General features: G+C 35.9%; 1 protein-coding gene across 1 annotated transcript in view; it reads right to left on the bottom strand.

Annotated features, from left to right (window-relative positions):
* Positions 1-25,149, bottom strand: part of LOC117168932 — a 139,910-nt gene that overhangs the window by 22,237 nt on the left and 92,524 nt on the right. The window contains exon 3 of the mRNA XM_033354917.1: positions 539-709. Coding sequence (XP_033210808.1) covers positions 539-709 — 171 coding nt within the window. The remainder of the gene's footprint in view (positions 1-538; positions 710-25,149) is intronic.

Genomic DNA, 25,149 nt, shown 5'->3' with positions numbered 1-25,149 from the left:
GAGACGTGGTTGTGGCTGAAATTTTACCGCGATTTCGCTAGGAGCGGGTGCAATTTTCCAGATTAGCACCCGCTCCCGGCGAAATCCTGCGGTTGTCCTTATGACAAATTTTTAATCATATATATTACATATTGCTGCGAACAAATAGTATAAATATATGTGCGTAGGAATCTCGAGACTACTTGGGAATACTATCAAATACCAAAGAGAGCGTTATGCTGCATTCCAACAATGTTGTCAGCAGAATACTCAGTTCATAGTCCCTTGGATAATACTCATTTCTAATCAATCCTGAATTTAACCATGAAAAGATTACGCGACACATGTAAGTAAGCACTCTTTACCATATTTCAGTTCGTGCATATTGAGTTTCTTGTTGACTGACGCACATATTTTATATTATCTATTAGTGTTCAGTTTACTTTCTCAAGCAAACAAAAATTGGGCTTCTAGAATTAAAAATTTCAAACATTTTTATTTTAGGCTACAACCAAAAGTACGTGATATTTACAAATATTCATGAAAAGACTTCACTTACCATATAAACGAATGTTACTTTCCATTTCGCCTAGAGAGTTTTTTGCTGTACAACTATAAGAGCCTATGTCTTGTTTTTGAAAATCTCGAATACTTAAAGTCATTTGAACCTCAAAGGGTGATTTGGCCACAGTTTGAACAACATGCCTTGTATCAGAAATGATAATTGCTCCTAAGAGAAAAAAGAAAATATTTATTGAATATTTACATGCTGATTAGGAATTAATAAAGGGCCGTTCAAAAAATACTAAACGCCTTTAGACAAGAAAGAGAAATATACAGATAGCAAACTGCAGCAACAATATGGCAAAAAGCGTTCGAAAATTTATTTCTTTACTCACAATTTTCACTTTGAAAAAGCCTTTTGTGATCACAAACTAAAATTTTGTAAAATACGTTGCGAAATAAGTAAAAATCTAGATAAAATTGAAATTTCCTGTGTGTATTCAGATACCATCAGCAAATGGATAAATTTTATAGATACATAAATAATAACAATATGAAAATTTGCCAATTGAATTAAAGCTAAGAGATATAAATTATTACGACTTTAAAATTGAGATAATTATGGAAAACCTACACTAATATCTAATGGCCTCTTTTCAGTAAACAAGCTGAAAAACTCCGGCGAGACGAAATAACGAATTATAATTTGCTACATTCCCAAGTTTTTATTAAATCATAAAGTTGCGTAACCCACATTCATGAAAAGCACTTTTTCGCTTCTCAACCCTTAACACTTCCCACTTTGTCACGAACGGCCAAGCACCGTTTGTCTATCCCCAGTTTCAGCGAGCGACTAACCGCTGCTTCTTATATCCCAATTTTCCCCAGATTTTTCTTATATAAATTTCGTTGTACGCAGTAAATATCAAACATATTTGCCTATCTCTTAAACTTTATTAAGTAATTTTGTTTTCTATTTCGCCTACTGTGCGCTAAGTGAATGATTCGGTAATGAGTACACAATGAGTTCGTGCCTGTTTATAAAGAATTAAGTTTTGTCATATAGAAACAAAGATAAGAATTTATTTAGGTCATGAAAAACGCGTCATAATAAAGTTACTGTGGCAGAATTCACATCTGGAAAAATGATAAGAGAGAACTTCACTAAAATATAAAATAACTATATTTCACTTTAAAAACACTATTATTTACGTAATGAATACATGTTTAGAAAACGGTATTGTCACTGATCATGATTTTAAGTTCACATTACGATGTTCACAGGTATCCACTCGTTCGCCATTAGTAAAGTATCTGCTCGGATAGTAGTCCCGCAAACGCAATTTCAATTAATGAACTTAGGTCATCTAAGTAATTGAAGAAAAGAAGGTAAACCTAAATGTGCAATCTCAACATCCTGAGGTTCATTTGTTCATTTAGTTCATTTGAGTCAAAACTCTTAGTTGCGCAATCAGTGGCGTTGAAATTCGTAGGAACGTATCGCAAAACTTGATACTTAAGAATAGAAGTAATTTCCTCTGCAGATTTCCAATTTAGGTATGGTTTCCATTTTAGTAAAGCAACCTTCGGCTTGTCTTAAATCAGGTCACACTAAATAGTGCATTTTCACTTCTATAGACAAGATATACTGCAGCTGGAATGATGATTTTTCTAGGGTCCTAAGCTTTTCGCGAAATATGTTCCATACATAAAAAGGTTCTTAGTCTGTCATGAATATGATAAGAAAAGAGCCAGCTGGCCCCGTGGATTGAACAGCTGAGCAACTTCAGATGCCACCCTTCGCTTAGTGTAAGTCATCGGCTCTTCTGATCAAGAAAAACTAATGTGAGAGCAGTCTAATGATGCAGCCCATTTTAATTCCGAAGTACAAACAGAATCTCCAACTTCAAAAGTCTCCTCTTTGTACAAAAGAGATCTACAAGATTATGGAAGAAAATTAGATGAGTCAGCTGCGTATTTTTTTAAGGTAATTCCTGTCGAGTTGATAATGGAATTTAGTTCCTTTATTTTGATCTCAGAAAACTAAATTGAGTCACATACAGCAAGGATGCCGACAACGTATATGTTCTTCTCTAATAATTTCGAACATAATGGAAATAGTGCAGCCCTACTTCCATATTCGGCGATACGGAGACAGTAATCTTGTAGTTCTTGATTTGGCTCTGACTTCCAAACTATTCTCTACAGTTTACAGTCCAGTTCATCTATATCTATTCGACGAAACATTCTAAACTAATCGGTCGTGAACATGTACTTGTACTCTGATCTTTGAAGGCGGATAGTTTTTTTAAAGGTCACATTATTAGGCAAATAGAAATAATTCTTAACATGAATATAAATCGTTTGTTCAACGGTCTCATATAATTTAACAAACAGTCTTCTGACATAAATTTGTATCAGACTTCTCTGGCTTGTGGGTCTCTTTCAAAACGTTTTTCGTTTCGATTTAAAACGAACCTGTTATGGTACCCGACGTTCCCTACTAATTAGAAGACCCGGATAACGGCAGTCGTATTACATATTAACCAACAAAAACATGCGTTCAGTGCAGTAGGACTGTTTAAAGAACCTTTTTTAGACCCTTACGTGAGAAGATAGGGAGTGACGAATGGAAGAAATTTTCTAAAGATTAATTTCAGATATCAGATACGCGGAAAAGAGATGAGAGGATTAGAGGAACGACGGATGTATATGGAGAGGAGCTGAATGAAGAGGAGATAAAGAAGCAAATAAGATAGTTTAAAAAATTATGGCAGCAGGGCTGGACGGGGTAGAGAACGAAGCGTGGCTGTCTGGCACACAAGATGTGAGGGCCGATAGATTGCGAAAGGATGTCGAGGGGAAAGGAATATTGCGGTGACGGAGGCGGGCTTTAGGGAGGGAAGGATTGCTATTCAAAATATTTACGTCTTGCAGGACGTGGTCGATGGAGAACTTACGTGGAGATTTATCCGAAGAATCCAATCTCTAAGCTATAAATTATTGTGTGTATAATGCAGCAAGAGCTTTGGCCATTGCGAACCGTAAAACGAAACCAACGGTTGATCATAAGACGAAAAAGCGAATGCATTAACTTGCCATAAAGATAAGTTGAGCAAGACAGTACGCGTCCCGAATTCAGTGTATGATTGACCACGTTACATCTGGCACAAATTTTACCGTCAACGTTCGAAAGTGCGCGCGCGAACTCCGGACCCTTTATCACACACTTAACAAGTCAAAGCTGCTGACCATCAGGCAGCATATTGTTGAGAGAATACAGATATTATCTGACGCTAAGAGAAGTCTAGAGCGAAAGAAAAGGTGGGTCAGAGAAAATCAACAGTTTCTCTCTGATCCAATCTCGACTCTTCCAAGACCCTCCAGTTACTGTCGACTCCCCGCACAAACCGGAGGAGGTCGAAGTATTTTGGAGAGTAGTCTACGAAGTGCAACATAGACTGGACGAAGACTCAGAAAATATGAATAGCTTCAAGGAGCTGTGTGATGCCTTCATAACACCTGATAAAGAATCCCCACCCATCACTACCAAGAAAGCGGAGCGCACAGCACTCCGGCCGAAAATGTCAACATGTCTGACCCGAAGAATTACAGGCCAATCACTTGTCTGAACACAATGTATAATATATTCACAGCTATTCTAAATAATAGGATTGTTTGGGCAATTGAACACGACGTGGTTGCGGCTGAAATTTTACAGCGATTTCGCTGGAAGCAGGTGCATTTCTCCAGATTAGCACCCGCTCCCGGCGAAATCCTGCGATTGTCCTTATGACAAATTTTTAATTATATATATATATGTGTGTGTGTGTGTGAAGCTGTCCTAAACTTGATATACGCAAAAATGTTTCCACAATCCTCTATTTATTATAAATCTCGCATTTTAATTAGATACAACGATATAAACATATGAACTTATTACTAGAGATTCGCTTTTGCTTTTGTTCTTTCAGATCAACAAAGTGGTGCGTCATTTATAGAGTAATCATTAGGCACTTGTGGAAAATCCTCGCGCGAAAGAATTTCTTCATTAAACATTGGATACGCAAGAGATACGCTGGAGAACGTGTGCTTCACACCATTTCCTTGTGTAAATTCCGAAAATTTGGCACTCGTGAATTGTCTACCATTATCTGTATATAGCTGTCGCGGAATTCCAAATCGAGCAAAAAGTTTATCAGATCTTTGAATTATCGGACCAGCCTCAGTACTATTTATTTGAAAAATCTCAACCCATTTGGATTCCGCATCAACTACCTATAGGTTACTTTTACCGTATATTAGACCTAAATAAACCGAGTGCAAAAATCCGAAGTGAACTCTGCTTCAAATGTTCTTGAAATCTTTCTAATTTCCTCACCTATCCCCATTTACCAACTATATGATCTGGCTAGTTTTTTTATTTCAGCCATCCCCATATGATTTGAATGTTATTCGTTAATATCAACTCCCGCAAGGTTTTCAGAATTACCACACGGTATCCCCGTTGTAAGATTCCTTTTTAGTACGTGCAATTCTAATTTCTTTTTCTAAAAGCTCTTAAATTCAAGTGATAAATATTTGGAGCCTGTCAGCCATCTGTTCAACGTATAGATTACAAATTCGCAGAAAATCTTATCCTCTCGAGTATCAATTTACGACCATACAAATAAATGTAAATTCGCTTCACGCCGAAAATTATCGCCGCAGCTTCCCTGTCAGTCGTAGACCAATTACGCTCTCTTTTAAATAATGTTCTAGACTGGAAAGCGATGGTTCTTTGACAGTGGTTGCCTATCTATTTTTAAGAACGGATTCAATGTTATCTTGAAATCCCCGCAAACGCGCCTTTTAACATTTTATCTCAGAATCGGTACAATGGGTGTTGCCCAATCACTGAAACGAATCGGTTCCAATACTTTTTTCCTTTTTTACCAGATCCGTAATAGTTATAGTATCTTCTACTTTACTTTATAATGCTATAAGTAAAGGTCTACATCTTTAATACATGTTGTGCTCCTTCTTTTACTTTAAATTCTAAACAGCCTTTATTTACAACAATAACAGTTTTGCTTACTCGCTCCTGTGTCGTTTTTCCTCAAATCTGATTGCCTTCGTAGTTCGTTTCTCTTGCTGTTTGATGTCCTTTCCGTTGACCTTTTCTTTGAAGACGCATGATCATGTGAAGACCTATGTTTTCCTCTGCACTTCACTTGCACTTCTATTGAATTGCTCCACTTTCTTAGCGAGTGTAACTGCTTCCTCAAATGTATGTGCCTTAGCTTTGAAAATCTCAAAGCGTGTTTTTCCACAAAAAATCCCATTAATAGACTGATCCACAGCAGCTTCGTCACTTGAAGCAAATTTCCAATGGACAGAAGATCGCTTAACAAGCACTGCGAAATCAGCTACCGATTACCCTGGGTTCTGGGTAATCTTCGTAAATTTGTTACGTTCCACAGTAACATTTGCAGCTGTTTTTATCTGTCCTTTTACTATGGTTACCAATTGTGCATATATCCAGTCTTTTGGTAGTTTTCCTGATATACATTTTGTTTTAAGAGTTGGGTACATTTCTCAACCTAACTTTGTTACTGGAAACGCAGCTTTTTTACATCATCTGTAACTTTTGGTGCCAGCATACATACTTCAAATCATTCCTAATACTCATCTAAATCATCCACATCTGATTATAAATCTGTACACTACACACTCTAGCGTGTCTTTTAACCTGATGATTCTCTGAAAATGTGATCCAGGTTACTGATACAAATTTTATGGATAACTGTTGATTACTTTATTTAAAAACTTCTCAAACATTTGCTCTATACTTTCTGTCTACAGTTGATGCATCACAGAGATGAGCGTGGAGAGCAGCTGTTCTTGGTCATTCCACAATTTGCCCTAAACATCCTTTTGAATCCTATTTCTAATTTTGATTGTGAGAGAAAGTATTTAAAAGTCAACAATGTGAAGACAAAGTTTCGGAAGCAACTAAATACTCCCACTGTTAACAGGCCGACATACTTCATGCGTATCATGCCGCCAGAAAGCAAGGAGTGTGCTACATCAAGTTTTCACCACATCCAAAAAATGTTAATAGAATGAGTAAATATATGTATACCGCCTCTCTTTATGATTTGTGATCATTACTGATAATTGTATACTTAGTAAGCAACTGAATTCCATGATTTAAAATGAAACCAGAAACGAGGTTTTCTTTTCCATATGTCTATGGACTGAAGAATTTCGAATAAATCTTTATTTGACTAAAGCTGGCAAGAATCTGCTCGACCGAGAACGAACAATAGTACTAAATATTTAATTAAATAGTTCTTGGAAAACAAAAACTGATTACCAAAATCACTACTTTTCAAAAATAAACTTTTAGGTAGACATTAAACAAATAAATATTTCTGCCATATATTTAGTGCTATTTTTGTCCACCGGCAAGCGAAAATCTTGTCAGCTGACAGCAGAAGTTTAAATATCTAATTTTAGCTCTGCTATGATAAATAAAAACAGATTATTCAGCCCTATTATTGGGACACGACAACACTAATGTTGCTGCAAATATGCGCATAACTCCAAAAGCCCCAATCTTCGATTGAACCATCAATCCAATTAGGTTCCTAAAAATAATACGAGATTCTTGGCCAAACGTAAAACCTTCATAGAATGAAACACTCTACCTTTTAGGCATGTGTGTGAAAGAAGCACTAGTTAAAGGGCGGGAACTCGCAAAAGATACAGTTAGAGAATGTGAGGATTTTTTAAATGCTCAGTAGTGTAAAAGAGACTAACTCTCCATATTCAGAAAGAGAAAGAATTCGAAAACTTTCACGCGATTACGGCGAAGAAATAAGTCCTGCTATAATCAGCAGGCTCATTCGTACCATGAATATCCTATTAGAATTGTTAATATAGAAAAAATCGATCAAGAGGGACCATTATACTCATCGCACTACGACTTTGAACCCCAAGATTATTGTCGAACCCCATCAAGAAAACAAAATATACGGAAAATCCGGAAAATAGAACTTCACTCCAGTAGAGAACAAAAGGAGATAGAAGATGAATGCTAGAATAAAGATTGGTGATGTAGATACTCACGGAGTGTTATCTTTAGTCTGTACATTGACGAAAACTGCTATTTTTTGTGTACATATTCTGAAAACATAAGACATAATAATTAACCTGAAATAAGATACGTTCACCTTATACATGGACGGCTTATCCCACTCCATCAAAGCGTACGAAGAGATCATCGACTACGACATGCCATACAAAAGGAAATACAATATTTAACCCTGAACAGCCACACCTCAAATTGAACCTTCAGATATTTTTTTTCGGAAAAAAGCATGAGTGATGTTAAAGCAAAACAAAATAGGGAAGGAAGATCTTAAAATCCTCAGTGAAAATGTAACTAATTGAAAAATACTAGAGAAAAAAACGTAGACAATCGGAAAAAAATCGGACTAATCATATCTAATGGGAGCCTGCTGTAATCGAACACCTGAACGTAAACACCCGAACCGTCCAGAAATGGGTTTAAGGTCTTCAAGGATGAGTTTGAAGAAATCACGTTTCCTTTTTTAGAGCATGTATCTTAACATCAAAGGAACTACTTTGTACTTGTTGGGTCCACTATAATAAGTGTGAAACTGCTTCGCTTCAACAAAACGGTGAGCGAAGTGACAAGTTTTGACCGAATACTTTTGCTCGAGGTCAACGCCAACAGGCAATAACGCCCTGGATTCCGGTCAAGATAAGGAGTGACACACTATCCAAGAAGGTTCTAACCATCATTAAGGATTACTCCATATTTGATCAGGTAGGTGACCCTGGAAGAATAATCGCCAGGGTTCTCCTCTGTAGGAACACGTGTCTACCTTAATAGGAGAATAACCTTTAGAATTTAAACAACTCTATTGTACAAAACTGTATGCCAAGAAGAAGGATGTTTTCTGAGCTAGGCCATTTTCATATTGGAATCGGTGTGTTAAAATAATAGCACATTTTCAAATTCCATTGCAGTAATTAAAAAGCGTAATGTTTTAGTTACCAAATGAGCACCACAATGTTCACGTATTGGAATACTCACATGCAAAAGAGATGCTACTGTAGACTTTCTGACACTGTAAATTTTATTTACCTGTCACTTTTAAAAGGGGATTCGTTTAATGATTCGCGAACGACATTACCACAGCCAAGAACGGAAGTCTCGATCACAGGGCACTCATCAAAAATGTGTTCTGATTATTTATAACTTCCGCACATTTGCTGCACGGCATTTCCATCACGTGTCAAATCTCGGAGAATAATAACAACACCATGGAAGTAAGGGATGAGCCGTCACTTCTAAGGGTTTGCCGAATTTACCAACGTCCAGGGTGAATGATTCATCATCGACCATATTCCCAAGATTCTACGCCTTACTTCCGATCCCAGCACTATTCCACCAAGCAAATCTGATCTCATGAACTCGACCTAGCCAATGCCAATTAACATCGAGCAACGCCATATTCCCTCGATAAGTACTGACACTACGGAAAATTTACAACGATCGCAAAAATGGCAATTGTGGTCTCATCGGTCATTGTATGGAAAATAAATTTTACGTCAACTTCGAGATTCAACTGTGCAGCGAGCCACTACCAATTAATTTAAAATGTTAAATCGGTAACTCCACGTATGTTGTAAACTTAGGCCATTCTAAATGTTTGCGCCTGCGCGCTCTCTGTGGTCGAAATTAGTTAATATATCATTTAGATTTTTATATCAGAGAAATGGATTTATCTGGATTATGAATTTATCGCAATGGATCCCTGCAATATCTTTTGACCTCAATTTGCTGTTCTAGTTATATATTTTTGGAATTTTCCCGCTCGAACATTAGAGTTACCATAAATTACCGGAGTTTCGGAAACTTTCGATTGTAATTTTCACGGAAATTTATAATCCGCGTGCAGACCATGATTGTACTAAGCATTTACGTTGTCAAACGAGTAGTAGATTAGCGGAACTAGATATAGTTTTGATTTAGTTCAGTCTCCCTACGTGGCGCACTGCCGAGTGAGGCCCCGGAAAGTTCAAGTCAGGGTTAGGTTATGGGCGTGCTAGCGGTAATTAACGTGTATATAGCTTGCCATTTTTCACTTAGGTCATAGATTTTTGGACATGGACCTATGAATATAGTTATTTGATTTTAACGTGATATGCTGCTCACACTTGATTTGAACTTACCCGCGCGAAACCGAGAGTGGCAAACTTTTACGATTCATGAAACTTTCTTCAGCAAAGATTCATGAAGATTGGAATCTGGGTTTAGTGGGGACATTGCCTTAATTTATTCAGGTAAATGGTATTTGGTAAAGCTTGCTGAATATTGATTTTAAAAAATCGTACTGGAGTTTACTTTTTCACACAGTTCAATGAATCAAAAAGGAAGATCGACTTCATTATCTAGCCGTTTTCATGAAAATTGAAAAAGTTGAAGCTTTTTCAAAATGGTTAAGACTACTTTTTTTTAATTTGAAATTTCTATCGTCAGTTCTTCATAGCAAACGAAAATATGAACAATTGATTTTCACGTCATTCTTTGGTAAAATCAAAATTAAAAAAGTTATAGGATTTTTAAAATCCGAAAAACCAAACGAAAATGAACATTTCAAGCCAAAAAAATCGTCATATGGGAAAAATTTAAGAGGAGAAAAACGATACTTTTAAAGGCCCTACATGATGATTATATTATATTTTTGAATGTTGTTTAAATAAATCAAAAATTCAAATTTTGAACGCACATAAAATAATAAATTATTACATTCTTATCCATAATAAGAAGGTATTAGTTTTATGCGTAAAATGACTTTCTCGAGTATCATCGAAAGTTGACTTGAAATCATTCGTCTCTACATTTATATAGATTATACACACTTTGAGATTTTAATTGATTACATACAAATTCAAGACATAAATGTCCAAATACAAATGTATCATAATTTTGATACCTTTCATGATTATATTTTACGTTACCAACACCTAGATACTTGAAGAGATCCAAAGGTGGCATGAGGTTAGCAAAGCTATCTAAATAAATTATTGCATTATTAAACTTTTTATACGCAACCCGATGAGTTCCTAAATTGTTTTTATCATCAAAGTTAACAATAGTACTTTCATTTTTACTTGGCCCACAGTCTGGTAATCCATCGCGCATAAAAATACCTCAATAATATTAAATTTTTAAAGATTTTGCTAATTCAAGTAAATCTGCATCAATGAACGCTCGGAGAGGTAGCGTCACTTAAGGTTTTTTGATTTGCACGTAAGTTCGCTTTCTTGAATATAGGGTTTTAGATGAAGTACTAATCCTTCTTTATACCGGATAACTTTCGATAAACTGTTCTGATCAGATTGTACTATAATATACAGTTTGAGGAAAAGGAAATTTAGAGTTCGTTAAAAAGCCAATTTTAATAAAACTTCAAGAAGTTGGAGCTTTTTTCAAATTTTTGAGACCACTTTTTTTGAAATTGGGAAATTTTATTTGCAGCCATTTATAGTAAATGGAAGTATGCTGACAAGAATGAAAATTCATCATCTTGATCATTTTGTTCTTCACCTTAATTTTGAAACTGTTGCTGAAATTCTTCTTCAGATTAACTCTTCATTTGATTTTTTTATTTTATTCTTGACTTCATTTTCGATTGGATCCATTCCTTTAACAGTTTTAAAACTATTCAGTATATTCCCAAGTGGTGTAATGATAGACTTAAAGGTATCATTTAATGTCTGATCAACTGTTTCTTTACCCAACTTTAGTAATATATGCTTTCGTCGAATGGCTTTATTAGATTTAGCAATTTTATGCAAAATATGTTTTTGCTTATGAAAGCCCTCATCACGTGTAGACATGTTAATTCCGTAGGGTTTAAATTCCAACTGTCTCTATGCAGTTAGTACATACATATTTATTGCTTTTCCAGAAAAAAAGTTAAAACCTTTTCTATATTTACCTTCATACAGAATTCTATCCTTGTCAATTACAACAAATCCATTCTTGTCATGATACCAGCAAGCTAAACACACCTTTTTAAATTATGAATAAGGCATCTCACTATTTAAAGGATGATCATATATATGCTTGAGATTCATCTCATCTTGTTTAAACAATACAAGAAACATCGTATTATCACGTATAGGATGTTTCGAAATACGAGCATACGTCTGGTTCAAATAGAAACAGTCAACGTCCTTGTGCTTACCCACTGAAGAAAATGCTTTTATATTATCTTGTTTTTCACAGGCTACATCATCAAATACAAATGCTGAGTTTTAATGACCTTAACTTGGCATTACAAGATCATCATGCTCATTGAAAGGCTAGTACTCAACAACAGCTGCCGAGCTAAGAACTTTTTCTAAACATTTGTATTTTGGTTGATTTAAAGATTTAGACTAAGCATAAACATGTCCAAATCTCAATCCATTTAGTTGTATTAATCGAACCAACAAAGTACTTGAGTAAAAAACAATGAATGTCAGGTAAAAAGTTTAATAATACAATAATTTATTTTGATAGCTTTGATAACCTCAGGCAACCTTTGGATTTCTTCAAGTATCGTCAGTCAAAGACTAGCCGTCAGCATTGGTGAATCATTGACGCTAACATTATGGGGGACTTCTTCAATCCTAGAAAATCAGTATTTTCTGTAAATTGAGTTGTCACCATACAAAAATGCGCTCTGGTCTTGTTGAATTACTAACCTTCAACTCGATTACCACGGTAGACATTGGTCAAAATGAATTCTGCGTGGGTAAAGAAATAATTGAAATGCCTACAGGAAGTTATGAAATAGGTAATATACAGCGCTATCTACAGAATGTTTTTGTAAAATAGGTATTGAAATTCATATAAGGCCTATTAATAATACATTAAGAAGTGAAATATATTGTAATAAAGTTATAAATTTGGAAAAATCAGACTCAATTGTGCGTTTATTGGAATTTACACTAAGAATATTGGAACCTAATAATCTTCATGAATCTGACCAACCAGTATCTATAATTCATGAATTTTTTCCCGTTGTACCGCCAGGATATAAGATAGTGGAAGTTCCATCGCACATGATTTAATTGCCGATCGCGATCAAGACAATAGTACTTCCTGGCCATTTTAAGAATACGGTCTTTTCCATTTGCTACTCTATGTACTATACCCTGAATAATCATGTTGTGAAGACATTCAAGATTCAATATTCATCGACTACCTTGACGGCGTCAAATGAATAGAGTACTACCGAGACGGCAAGCATGTTCGTTGCAAATACTTTGTCCCTCGCCGACAGTACGGAAGAACAAATCTGCCAGATGAGGCGTTTGTATCTGCCCCGGAGAGTATTCTTTATAGACGTTACATCATGAATGCGGCTCTGTAGCACGCAGAGAACATAATAGTGAAGGGTTTGGAAGCGAACAGTGAAAGGGCAGAGAAAGAGATTAGGCAGGTGATGAAAGACATCGTCGCGCAAGTCAGAGTGAAAAGGATAAGAATACTAGGAGGGAATAAAGAGAGCACAGAATGTATGTTTGTAGTAAACTTGGGGAGTTAGCAGGACAAACATGAAGTTCGAGAGAAAAAGATAGTGAATGAAGGGGACAGAAGAGCATTAAAAAGGAGAAGATAAGGGTCACCTGGGGATTTTAAAACGGCAAAAGGACCTGAATAAAGGGAATAAAGGAGATAAGCACAAAAAGAGCATCGTGAAAGTAGCGTTCTGGAACGTATCAGGACTAACGAGCAAGGACAAAGGATTTTAAGGAAAAGTGCATAAATGAGATTTGATAATGATGAGTGAGAGGTGGGTGGATGATAAAGAGTGGGAAAGGTTAAAAAGAATATTACCAAGAGCATATGAGTTGAAGATGCAAGCTTCAAGAAAGGAGCACGTGAAAGTGAAAGGAATAAGTGGCATGGTCTCAGGGGTAAGACAGGAACTGGTTTTAGAGGATGAAAAGAGAAGGTATATAAAATAAAAGGATGGATTAATGGTGAGAAGAATAAAATTAGGCAAAGTTATTGTGGACGTAGTGTGCGCGTAGAAAAGGAAAAGGAGGAGGATGGAGAACAATAAGGAAATGGACAAAGAAGAAAGAGGAGAGGCTGTTCCTAATAAGAGGGAAGTTAAATGCATGGTCCAGGGAGCAAGGGAGAGAAGTATGACATAGAGAAAAGTAGGTGTCTATAAGAAAATTGAAACAGAAGAAAACGGATCGGGAGGGTAGAAGGCTAATGGACACACTGGAAGAGGCGAGATGATTTATTTGTAACGGCAATACAAGTAAGATGAAGAAGGTGAATATACATGCGTGGATATAGGAGACACCGTAATAGATAACACTCTGGAAGAAGAAAGAATAAGGGGGCTGATATTTAGAATAGAAGTGGGCAACGTGATACGCTCAGAATACTTTCCGGTAATCGTGAGAATAAAATGTGGTGGCTCAAAGGGCAGTAGGGGGAAGCGGAAAGAAAAGACAGACAAGAACTTGAAAATGGGCATTTGGAGGCAGAAAAATTGAGTGAATTTTGAGAAAAAATAGAAAACAAGGAGATAGGGGACGGGAAGATGAAGGTGTTGACACACTGCCAGAAAAGTTTAAAGGAGCGATAGATAAGGTAAAGAAAGAGGTGAGACTTAGCGAAATAGAAGAGGGGTTTAGGAGAGGCTGGTGGTACGATTAAAGCATACATACACATCGATCTATTACATACATATGTATTATACCTTATCAAAATTTAATATAAAAATCTTAAATGTTAAGTGTATTTAAATACTACAATTTTTAATTTTCTAAAACTCTTCTGAAGCTAAAATTCATTTTTAATCTCATCAATTCTACTCAATATTTATTGATTTTATTCGATTATTTACATTTTTTTCTAAATTTGTAATGTTATCGAATTAAAGAATGTTGATTTTAAAACTTTCTACACTCTTTTTCGAAATTTTAGGAAATTATTTGATGTGTTTAAAAATCTTCTTTAATTTTCTTTTAAAGCACATTTTTTAAAATAAAAAATCATTCAAAATGTTCGCATGATAATTAGGAAAATAATTCTTTTTTCTAATCTTCTCAGGTTTTATAATCTTTAAAAATTATTCAAATTTTTCCTGATTTTTTTTTATTTTTAAAAGTTAAAAAAAATGGCCTTTAAACTTTTTCAGACACTTTGACAATTTTTGACCTCTTTCTTAATGTTTTGAAATGCTTTAAAATAATCTACTATAAAATTAATTTTTCGAAATAAAAAATTATTTTAATTATTTCTAGGAACCTAAAATATTTTTTTCATATTCATGAAAACTTACCAAATTCTTGAAAAACCTTTACAAAATGAAAAACCTTTATAAAATGAATTGCAAGAGTACACATTTTTTTTATAAGAATAAGATCAAAAATAAGAGATTGAATTCAGCAGTTTTGTTCTTGGGACTGCCATTTTTGGTCCTCTATTCTAAAAATCATATTATGTCACGCGGCACTGAAAACTAGAAGCTTTAATGAAAATGTTGATCCATATAGGGTCAATTTATCTCAAAAATTTAAGTGTGAGGGGCGGGTGGCTGATTTCACGGAAAATGGACAACACATAAATACATAGGCATACACATTTTAAGAAGAGTGTCTTTTCCATTTGCGACTCTATGTGTTGTAATAAGAATAATCCTGTTTTGAAGACATTCAAGACTCAATATTCCGCAACCACCTTGACGGCGTGCGATGTACAGTCGCGGAACAGAAGACCTAAGATGCATGCTTTTGTTCATATGCATAACCTTTCTTGTCCCGAAATCAAGGGATCTGAGCTCATTCTTCGTCCATGGAACTACTACAAATGAATATAGTACTACCGGGACGGCAAGCATGTTCGCTGCAGATACTTTGTTCCTCGCTGACAGATCGGAAAACCAAATTTGCCGGATGAGACGTTTGTATCTGCTTCGAAGAGTATCCTTTATAGATGTAATATCCTGAATGTGGCTCTGTGGTCTAACGCAAATTCTATTTCAGTTTCCTTATTATATCGTTCGAAAATCCCTAGAGCTAGATTTAGTTTCTCTTTGTTTTCAGCATAGATCTTAAGATCGTACATGTAAAATACATGAGTGACCTTTTACTTTTAAACTCTCTATGCACCTAATGATTTGCAGATGCACCTTTAAGCTTTCCAAGAGACAGATGATAAGTCTATGGGAGGTCGAACCGAAAGCTTTCCGATAATCGATTCACGCCATCGATAGGTCACGCTGGTATAATGCTGCATCTTTGCAGACACATCTATCGTGTTCGGGCGGGTGGTCGACAGTAACTGGAGGGTCTTGGAAGAGCCGAGATGGGTCAGAGAGAAACTGTTGATATTCTCTGACCCAAATGTCGTCCGCTCTAGACTTCTTTTAGCGTCAAATAGTATCCGTATTCTCTCAAGAATATGCTGCCTGATGCTCAGCAGCTTTGACTTGTTAAGTGCTTGATAACGGGCCCGGAGATCGCGCGCGAACTTTCGAACCTTAGGAATAAAATTTCTGCTAGTGGTGATGTACTCAATTACACACTGAATGCGGAACGCGTACTGTCTTGCCCAGCCTACCTTCATGGCAATTTGATGCATTCGTCTTTTTGTCTTATGATCAACCATTGGTTTTGTTTTAGGGTTCGCATCGGCCAAAGCTCTCGCTGCATTATATACACAATAATTGATAGCCCAGAGGCATTTATCTCACATACTGTCTAGTTGTCCAACTCATGCGGGAACGACCTACATCCAGAGGTAGAATGCGGTACTAAGAGTGCTTTATTACCATCTCTGTCACTCTTACGGCATTAACCTTAATATAACTTCTTTAAACGCTCCTAGGGAAATCGAGTCAATTGTCAAACCATGTTCGTTATCGAATTTTCGGCATCAGCTGACAAAAACATCACAGCCAAGGAGTATGAAAAGGAAGAGAGGTACCATATAGACACCTTATAAGGGAGTTGCAACGATTATACTCGGTATATTCTGTTAAACTAATCGTCCTTATCGTTAGCGTTCTTGGAGGTGCCATGCTTTCACTCGTTAATAGTCTGAAAAGCATCTCTGCGTGTCAACAAATGACTAAAACACTTGCGGGAAAAATCCAGAAGGCGGTAGTTTTTGGATCGCTCCGTGTTCTCAGGGTGCACGTAACTTTTGCCGGATCGTCGTGTTGATTCCGCACCCGCTCCCAGTGAAATCCTGCGGTTGTCCTTATGGCAAATTTTTAACACACACACACACACACACACATATATATATATATATATATATGCACGTTCTCACTACCGCCACCAACATGCAAGTTCCATTAAAAAGCATTCTTCCTTATGTCCGTTAATAATTAGTTTCATTTACTAGGATACACTGCAAATGTATTATAAGGTAATAAAAATTATGTCATGTATTTCAAAAAGGTCCATTAATTTTCCACAATTCCTTCATATTTATTATACGTCAGTCATTTAGAATAAAATTTGTCTTGCTGTACAGGTTACTTTGGGCGTTAAGCCGTGAGTGCATGCATTCAAGAGGTTAGACGAATGAAAGGTCGACGCCGGGAGATTTGTCTACTTGCCGGCATTTGACCTATTTCCCCGCGTAAGGGCTAATTTCGTATTCAACTCAAAGCCTACGAGACACACACGCAAGCGTGTGCGCGCGCATTGTGGATGCCAAAGGTTTCTACCAAATATAGTTACAATTGTCTGAAAAAATTTTCAGGAATGGTCCCGGGAGGTGTCTTAAACGGTGACTCTCGGATACCAGGCGACCTCTCAAGCACAGAAAAAAATCTTAAAGTCGGAGGAGTCATCATTAGCCCGAAAACACTGGCAGTCCTATTGACTGCCGCGCGGTTGTTATTGATTCTAATCGGTCGCGCAGTATCAATAACATAGATAATCTTAGTAATATTATGTATAATGAAAAGTCGGCCGGTCATTATGACCTTGAAATACCCAGTATTGTTAATCAAAATGAAGGCGAATTTTATTTATCGAACTTATTTTCTTAATCACCTTGTGATCGGACTTATATTACTAAAGGATAGCGATCAAAAGAGATGAGTGTAGAGGAATTAACAGTCACGCTATAACAGTCTGTAATAAAAAATGTATCATCATTTTTCAAAATTTTTTCCTGATTTAGATTTAATTCATGGAAATTCAATTTTAGAAAATGATTTTCATTTTTTGACACGGGAGGAAATGATTTATTTATCGGAAATTATTCATTTAAACTGGGATAAAAAATTGATAGAAGCAAGCTTGGCGAATTTTCTAGAAGAGATACGAGGGATCGCAACATCACGTATAAGACTCGGTGATATGGAAAAGAAAGCTTTTATTAATTGTATGTTATAGTTTGAAAAATTGTTCTCTTTGAAAAGTAGTAGTGCTGATGTTTATGAATATCCGATAAATATTAAACCGCATAAAACAGCTGTTAGGAAATCATATCCCGTTCCATTTTCTCCTCGTGATTCGGTTGATGAAGAGATTGAAAAAATGATTTAAAATGGAATTACTGAGCTATAAAACAGTCCGTATTGTAATTCCTTACGAATTATGATCAAAAGGGATGAAACAGTTCGACTTTGTTTGGATGCGCGATTCATTAATGAAATAATTTAGTCGGATAATGATTCGCCGCCTATTAAAAATGAACTATTGCAGAAATGTTATAGTATTAAACATATGACTGACATTTGATATAAAGACGGCCTGTTCGGCATTTATTTGAGCTCTTAGTTTGGCATTGGAAAATCAGTTTAATGATATTGTTACTATTATTTATCATATTATACCAGGAGTTCCATTTAGATTGCAATAAGATGCCTCTAATATAAGTATTAGTGGTATCTTCACCAGTTAGATGAAAATCAAAATCACAATGTGATTCAGTTAGTTAGCAGATGCCTGATGGAAGCACAATTAAATTATACGACCACGGAAAAAGAGCTGTTGGCCATTACTTATCTGGTAACTAAATTGAAAACATATCCAATTGGAAACAAATTTACCATTATAACGGATCATAAAGGATTGACTTTTTTCAATTCCACGTCTGATTTAAATGCGAACTTAATCAGATGTGTTAAGAACGCGTTAAGATTGACATTTCTATCTTGTTTGGTATGAGCTGTATACATTGATAGAATTATCTAACGACTCGACTCGCTAAGGTCAGTAAACCAGAGACCGGGCACCGAATTACATCTCTGTAGCGTGTAACTTACAACGCGTTACTTGTAATTAAAATCAAGGCCATGTAATGAGTATAACAGCTGATCAAGTCAGTCCTAAGATTAATAATTTTTCATCCATATCGAAAAATAAAAGTTTGAATAACGCGTAAATTTTTTTCGGGAAATGTTCATAAATATTAAAGGATCGTTTGTGGCCTTGCAAAGAGTTGGTGGAACAAAAAAGTTTATTTATGAAAATAATTATTATCGATGAACGTATTCAGTCTTTACAGCAGAAGTTTGACTTCTTACTTTCTCTCTCGACAACCATGGAATCTGTTTTACCCACAGACCCGTAGAAGTTCTAAATTGTCTACTCGCTGCGCTAATGCTGCTCTGAAACAGCTGATATGTATGTCAGACACGTGCAATTTAATGATTTCAATTTGTTTATTTGCATCAAAAGTGCAAACATTAGTTGTGGGATTATTTGTGTATTATGTTCGTGAGCGATTTTTGTTGTTTTGCCCCACTTTGATCAATATAAACCTCATAACTAGCCCATTGACAACATTGCAAATTGCTTGCAGGGTTTGACGACAGCACGGTCGGTATTTCACCAAAATAGTAACTTTTTTCTGTGTTCTAATTATTTAGGACCATTCTTACATGCCTTCTATTTATCGTGCCAAATTTTTAACGCGATATCTCATTTCGTGTGGACGTAAGTTGGGAAAGAAAACTTCCACGGATATTTTATTGAAAAAATTTTTTTTCTCAAAATTTCCACCGGAACAAAGCAGGGACGTGGACTTTATTACCTCCTCTTTCATTTCCCAAACTTTCAGAGCGATACCTCATTTCGTTTAGACGTAAGTTGGGAAAGAAAAACTGAAGATCAGGTATGGTCATGTGACCCTCTCATCACATGGCTTTAAACTATTTTCTAAAACTAAAGTTAGTCTCATTGACGGGGCGCTTTACAAAAAACTGTTCAGTAATAAACATTGCAATATCATGCACTAACAAATACTATTATTCAATGTTCAAACTGAGTGGCATCAGTGAACTTATACCTCATCACATTTCCCATAGTTAATTTTATAGCAAACCTTTATTTCCAGAAATGATTGAGACTAATGAACAAGATGGATCCTAATACTACAAATATATGATTTCGGTGGTGTTTACTGTGCAGGCCGTGATAATGTGGTTGCTGATTTTTGAGTCAATATTCAGCAGGTCAATTTGAAAAGGTTGAACAAACTAGATCAACGATTAATTGATTGATAATTAATTTGCCACCTATGTCGCAAAGTATAACATGTTCTACAATCGATTTTAGTCGAGATCTGAAGAACGAATTCAAGACAATTCGTAAAGGTCAAGCTAGTGATCCGCGCATTAAAAATATCATTGATAATATAGATTCGATAACATACAAGAATATTTATCAAATTCATAATGACATATTGTTTCATCGCGATCATGTTACTCAAAATTAGAAAATTGTCGTACCTGATAATTTCACATACAAGCTCACCGAACAAATTCATTCAAGATTCGGTCATCCAGGAGTTTATAAAACAATTATGTGCATTAAATGTTTTTATCACAAGAGAAATGAATAAAGCGGCGAAGAATTTTGTTCTTTCCTGCGACCTCTGTCAAAAGGTAAAATATGTAAATGATAAGATGGAGGGAGAATATTTACTTGTCCAATCTTCCGAACTAGTAGATTTAGTCACTGTCGATTTTTTTGGTCCTCTTCCAACGTCAATCGGTGGTGTACAGTACATTTTAATGTATTAGATGTTTTTCGAAAATACATTTGCGAGGAGTGGGGATCAAACCATTTTTTTGTTCGGTGCGGTATCCACAAAGTAATCCCACTGAGGACGTTAGGAGAGAACTGGGATGTTTATTCCAATTTTTGTACTCAGATGCGCAAAATCGTTTAGCAAAATATGTGCCGAAAATAAAATATTTTTAAATATTACTACTCATTATAGTACGGGTTTCTGTCTATTTTAATTACATTTAGGGATTAAACCATTTGATCTCATCCCAAAAAAAAATTGACTTCTCAATAAATGTTGGTGTTAGTGAAAAAGCGAAAATTTTTCTAGCTAAAGAAAAAATTAACAAAAGTTTTGAGTACAGAAAGCGAAATCATAAGTCACACGAGTTATCAGATCCCGATAATCCGAAAACATTTAAAGGCGCTTATAATCAAGTCACTCTAAAGAAATATGTTCAAAGATGGGAGAGCATTGATCGTACGAAACCTTCAGCGGTTTCTGGAATCGTGTTGGATTCAGGACAACAATATTATATTTGTAACTGTTGAATTCAAACGTATCTGTGAGTTTACTCTAATTATTAAGAAGATTACTGTAATTGATCAGTCGTTAGACAGAATGATTTTTTTAACGTGATAAATTAGGGCTATAAATGATTATGTGTTATGCTACCATAATTGTAGAATGAGTGTTTCAATATTTTTCGTGACTCAAATAATTGGCGACCCAAACAAGGGGCATATGTGGCGTAACAAATTCATATTTTGGAGCACAGGAAATTTTATATATATAAATAGAGATTCACTTCCGAACTACAGATTGGCCAGCAAAAATTCATGCTCGAATTTCTGCAACCGCGGAAAACAGATTGTAACATGCTATTATATAAGTTAGATGATTGGTGAGTCGCCAGAATTAATTATGAAGAATTAGAAGGTGCTGTCTTAAAACCATATATAAATAATTGAATTTGAGCAGTATCGTTAATCGCGCCAAGTATTGGCATTAAATTTACAACGATTATAAAATGCTTTTAACCACGTTTGTGCGGAGCAATGTATCTATATGCATAAGGTTCATGTTAATTAATCCGGGAAAATGTTTTTTCTTCGTAACCTTTTTTTTTTAATGAACGGTTAGAGGGATTTAGATTTTGTACGTTTTCAGCGTAGTTTTTTATTTTTAATAACGCTCGTCAACAAAGCGATAAGTAAAAGCGTTAAATAATCATAAAATTATGAAATCTTTTAATTGATATGATTCGTATCTGTATTGGAGTGATGCGTTATAATAAGATGAACGATTAGTGGAGATTTTTTTTTTTTTTTTTTTTGCTGTCTGATGACATATATAACGTTTCCCAAAAAACTACCCCTAAGTCTTACACACTCACGCCCCCCCCCCCTGATAAAAACCGTTTTAAAAGATGAAAACCCACCTTCAAGAATGTAAATATGATTTAGGGCACCAAATTAATTACTTGAAACTTGGAAATTGACCTTTCATTAGAATTTTTCCAAAAACCACCCTTCCACGAGAACGTATGCAGCAAAACATACAAACATATGGAAAAAGCATAAAAAATAATACGACCTAAAAAACCCGGTTCGTTGATATTTTTTTGAAATGATTTAGAACTCCAAATTAATCACTTGGCACTCAAAAATTTTATTCTAATTATATTTTTCCCCAAAACTACCCATCCACGTGAACGTGCGCTCGGGACCGTATATATGTAGGAAAAAGCATGAAATATAATGAAATTTAGAATACAATGTTAGTTAACATTTTTTTTGCTCTCAGGCGATTCATAATACGTTCCTCAAAAACTACCCCTAAATTATAAATACCGTACCTCTCATGAATAAAAACGTTTTAAACGTTGGAAGACCACCTTGAACGATTCGGAAATGATTTAGAACTCCAATTTATTTACATAAAATTTGAAAATTTTCCTCTGATTATAATTTCCTTAAAACTACCCTTTCACGTAACCGTATGCAGCAGAAAAAATATACATGTATGAAAAAAGCATTAAAAATAATAAAACTTAGAAAACAGTGTTATTTGGTATTTTTTTGCTCGTTTTTTGCTCTACGATTATATATAATACGTTCCTCAAAAACTACCCCTAAGTCAGGCCTGGGTGACCCTGGGAGAAAGTTGTCGATTAGTTTCCCTAATGGGAGAATATCCCTGAGTGTCGATATGGTGTTTCCACAGGTGTGTCGCAGGCAGCTTTACTGGCATAGGAGTAATTTTTCTTTTGAGAAACTCTTCTAAATATTTGGCCTCAGAAGGTTTTAACTCCTTTATGCCTGCATAGGCCTGAGTGACCCTAGTACGTTCGCCAAATACCATTGCCAATTTTCCGAATACGGGGCTTAAACCTAACATCGAAATGAAACGATTCGGCGAAATCGTGAACAAATAAAACTTCGCAATCAAAAGTTGATGCGAAACAAATCGGCAGAATTTTCTTAAACCTAAAAACGTAAGGGGCAAAGTGGTTTGTCCAATAGCTTCCTCGATCACCCTGTTAGGGTAAAAACTTCCCGGACGTAGTTGATCTGCTTATTTCTTAAGGAGTCTAGAAAATTTCTTAAAGGCCGGCTTACCAATATAGGTATAGCACGAGCCTATATCGAAGAGTCCATATAGTGGTCGTAATGTTGAAAAATTAGGCGAAGTTTTAGCAGGTAGTCTGCTGTAGAATCTATAACAATTTTGTGCAGGCGGTTTTAGCAAGAACGGTAACATCACCAAAACGGAAAGGGTTACCCGTTGATGAGAAGGAATCCAAAAATGGGTTAGCATTGCTCAAGGTAGCCGTGACATAAGTTACATTCGATTCCATATCGCCCTCCCTTGCCCATTTCAGAGAAGCGTGGGAGGGATTTCGTATATTTGTCGAATGCAAACTATCCCCACCACCGCCAGTCAGATAATATTCGGGAACGTAGGTTGCCATCCTTGGTCCAGTAGACTGAACTATACCTTGAAAGGCCGAAGGGATCATAGTTGAACGACTTGCAGGGGTATATAACAGAGTCGCGTATGTGGAGGGAGCAAATGTGATAACACTCTCCAAATTTCGGGCGAAAGTCACCCTGTTGAAGTCAGTAGTCGGTATAGGTAGGGGCTCTGAAGCCGTTTAGTCATTATGACTGGGGAGTGAGTAAGGGTTCGGCGCGTGTGACGTCATCGTAAGGACATCATGATCATTTGGAGTGGGTCGCGTAGTCGCGTTCTGCGATAACCGTAATCCTTGTATTTCCTCGGAAAAATCGCGCTCTGCATTCTCTTCCCATGACTGATGCACATGACGGCAATGTTGGAGGAACCTTATCAGGCGCCACCTCATCGCCATGTCATCCCCATCTGTCGATAGACTGAGACATCCTAAGGTGTCTTTAAGTTCCCCTAAACTAAGTGAACTTGCCCAGTCTGTAACTGAGTCAGTGGTTTCCGCCCGTAACCTGTCTACTCTGATGGTAGAATTCTCCATTTCGTAACAGAAATGACTAAACCGATTTAACTACTATTGATAATCGCAAAATTTCGAAAGACTCGCTCTAAAATCGCGAAACCCGAAAACTGTGCCTGCAAATTACGAAAGCTGTGAAATTTCTGTTCCTATTGTCTGCCCTTCATTATTCCGAAAAATTCTAAAAAAAAGAGAAAAATTTTATATATGAATAGCTCACGCGTCTAAAAAAACAGTTATCCAAGTTCTTTAAACTAATTAGACTTCGAAAGAAAGAAACCCCGTAACAATTCTCTAACTTTCGCGATTCCGTACGAATAGCACCAGCAACATAATTCAACAATTAGTTTTTCCAAACAATATTAAGTTCCGGCGAAAGAATCCGGAAGTCTGTCGTTAGCTTTAACACTTCCGTACGAACAGTCTCACACCTTCCCTTCTCTCTCATAAGCACACACCCCGCGATAAATATATCAAGTCACATAATAAATAAAAGAGATCACATCTGAATCAATAAATAAATATAAAAGTCACAAAACAAATAAATATTCACAGTTAAAATTCAATAGATAAATTTAAAAAATCACATAATAAATAACAACAATAAATTGAACGGGGAAATAAATAAATAATTACATCTTCATAAATAATAGCAAATTCACAGAAGAAATCAATAACACATAATTATTCAGTTTCTCTCAAAAGTGATTAGTTCGAGAGGGCAAGCAGCAAACACTGATCAAAATCCAGAAATATCCGGGTTTATCCGGTTCAATATATGAGACACTTGAAATTTTTCCCCCTGTATTTTTTCCTGGCACTACGTTGGACGCCAATTTTTTTTAATACCCTTTCCAGCTTTGGGGGAAAAAACAGGCGTGAAATTGTACCGGAAATTGGATATATAACTTTAGGAATAATTTACTAAATGAACAATAGGTACGAGGGTAGTTCAATAAGTCCTTAGAATGAAGTATAAAAACAGTTTTTTTGGGTAATTTTTTTTTTTATTATTCAACATAATCTCCTTGGAGCTCTATACACTTGGTCAATCGCTTTTCAAGTTTTTTTAATCCTTCAGAAAAGTGCGTTTTCGGAAGTT

The sequence above is a fragment of the Belonocnema kinseyi genome, chromosome 3, assembly GCF_010883055.1.
Source record: "Belonocnema kinseyi isolate 2016_QV_RU_SX_M_011 chromosome 3, B_treatae_v1, whole genome shotgun sequence".
Classification (NCBI taxonomy): Eukaryota; Metazoa; Arthropoda; class Insecta; order Hymenoptera; family Cynipidae; genus Belonocnema; species Belonocnema kinseyi.
Note: the sequence above shows the minus strand (reverse complement) of the source record. Positions and strands in the feature narration are given on the sequence as shown.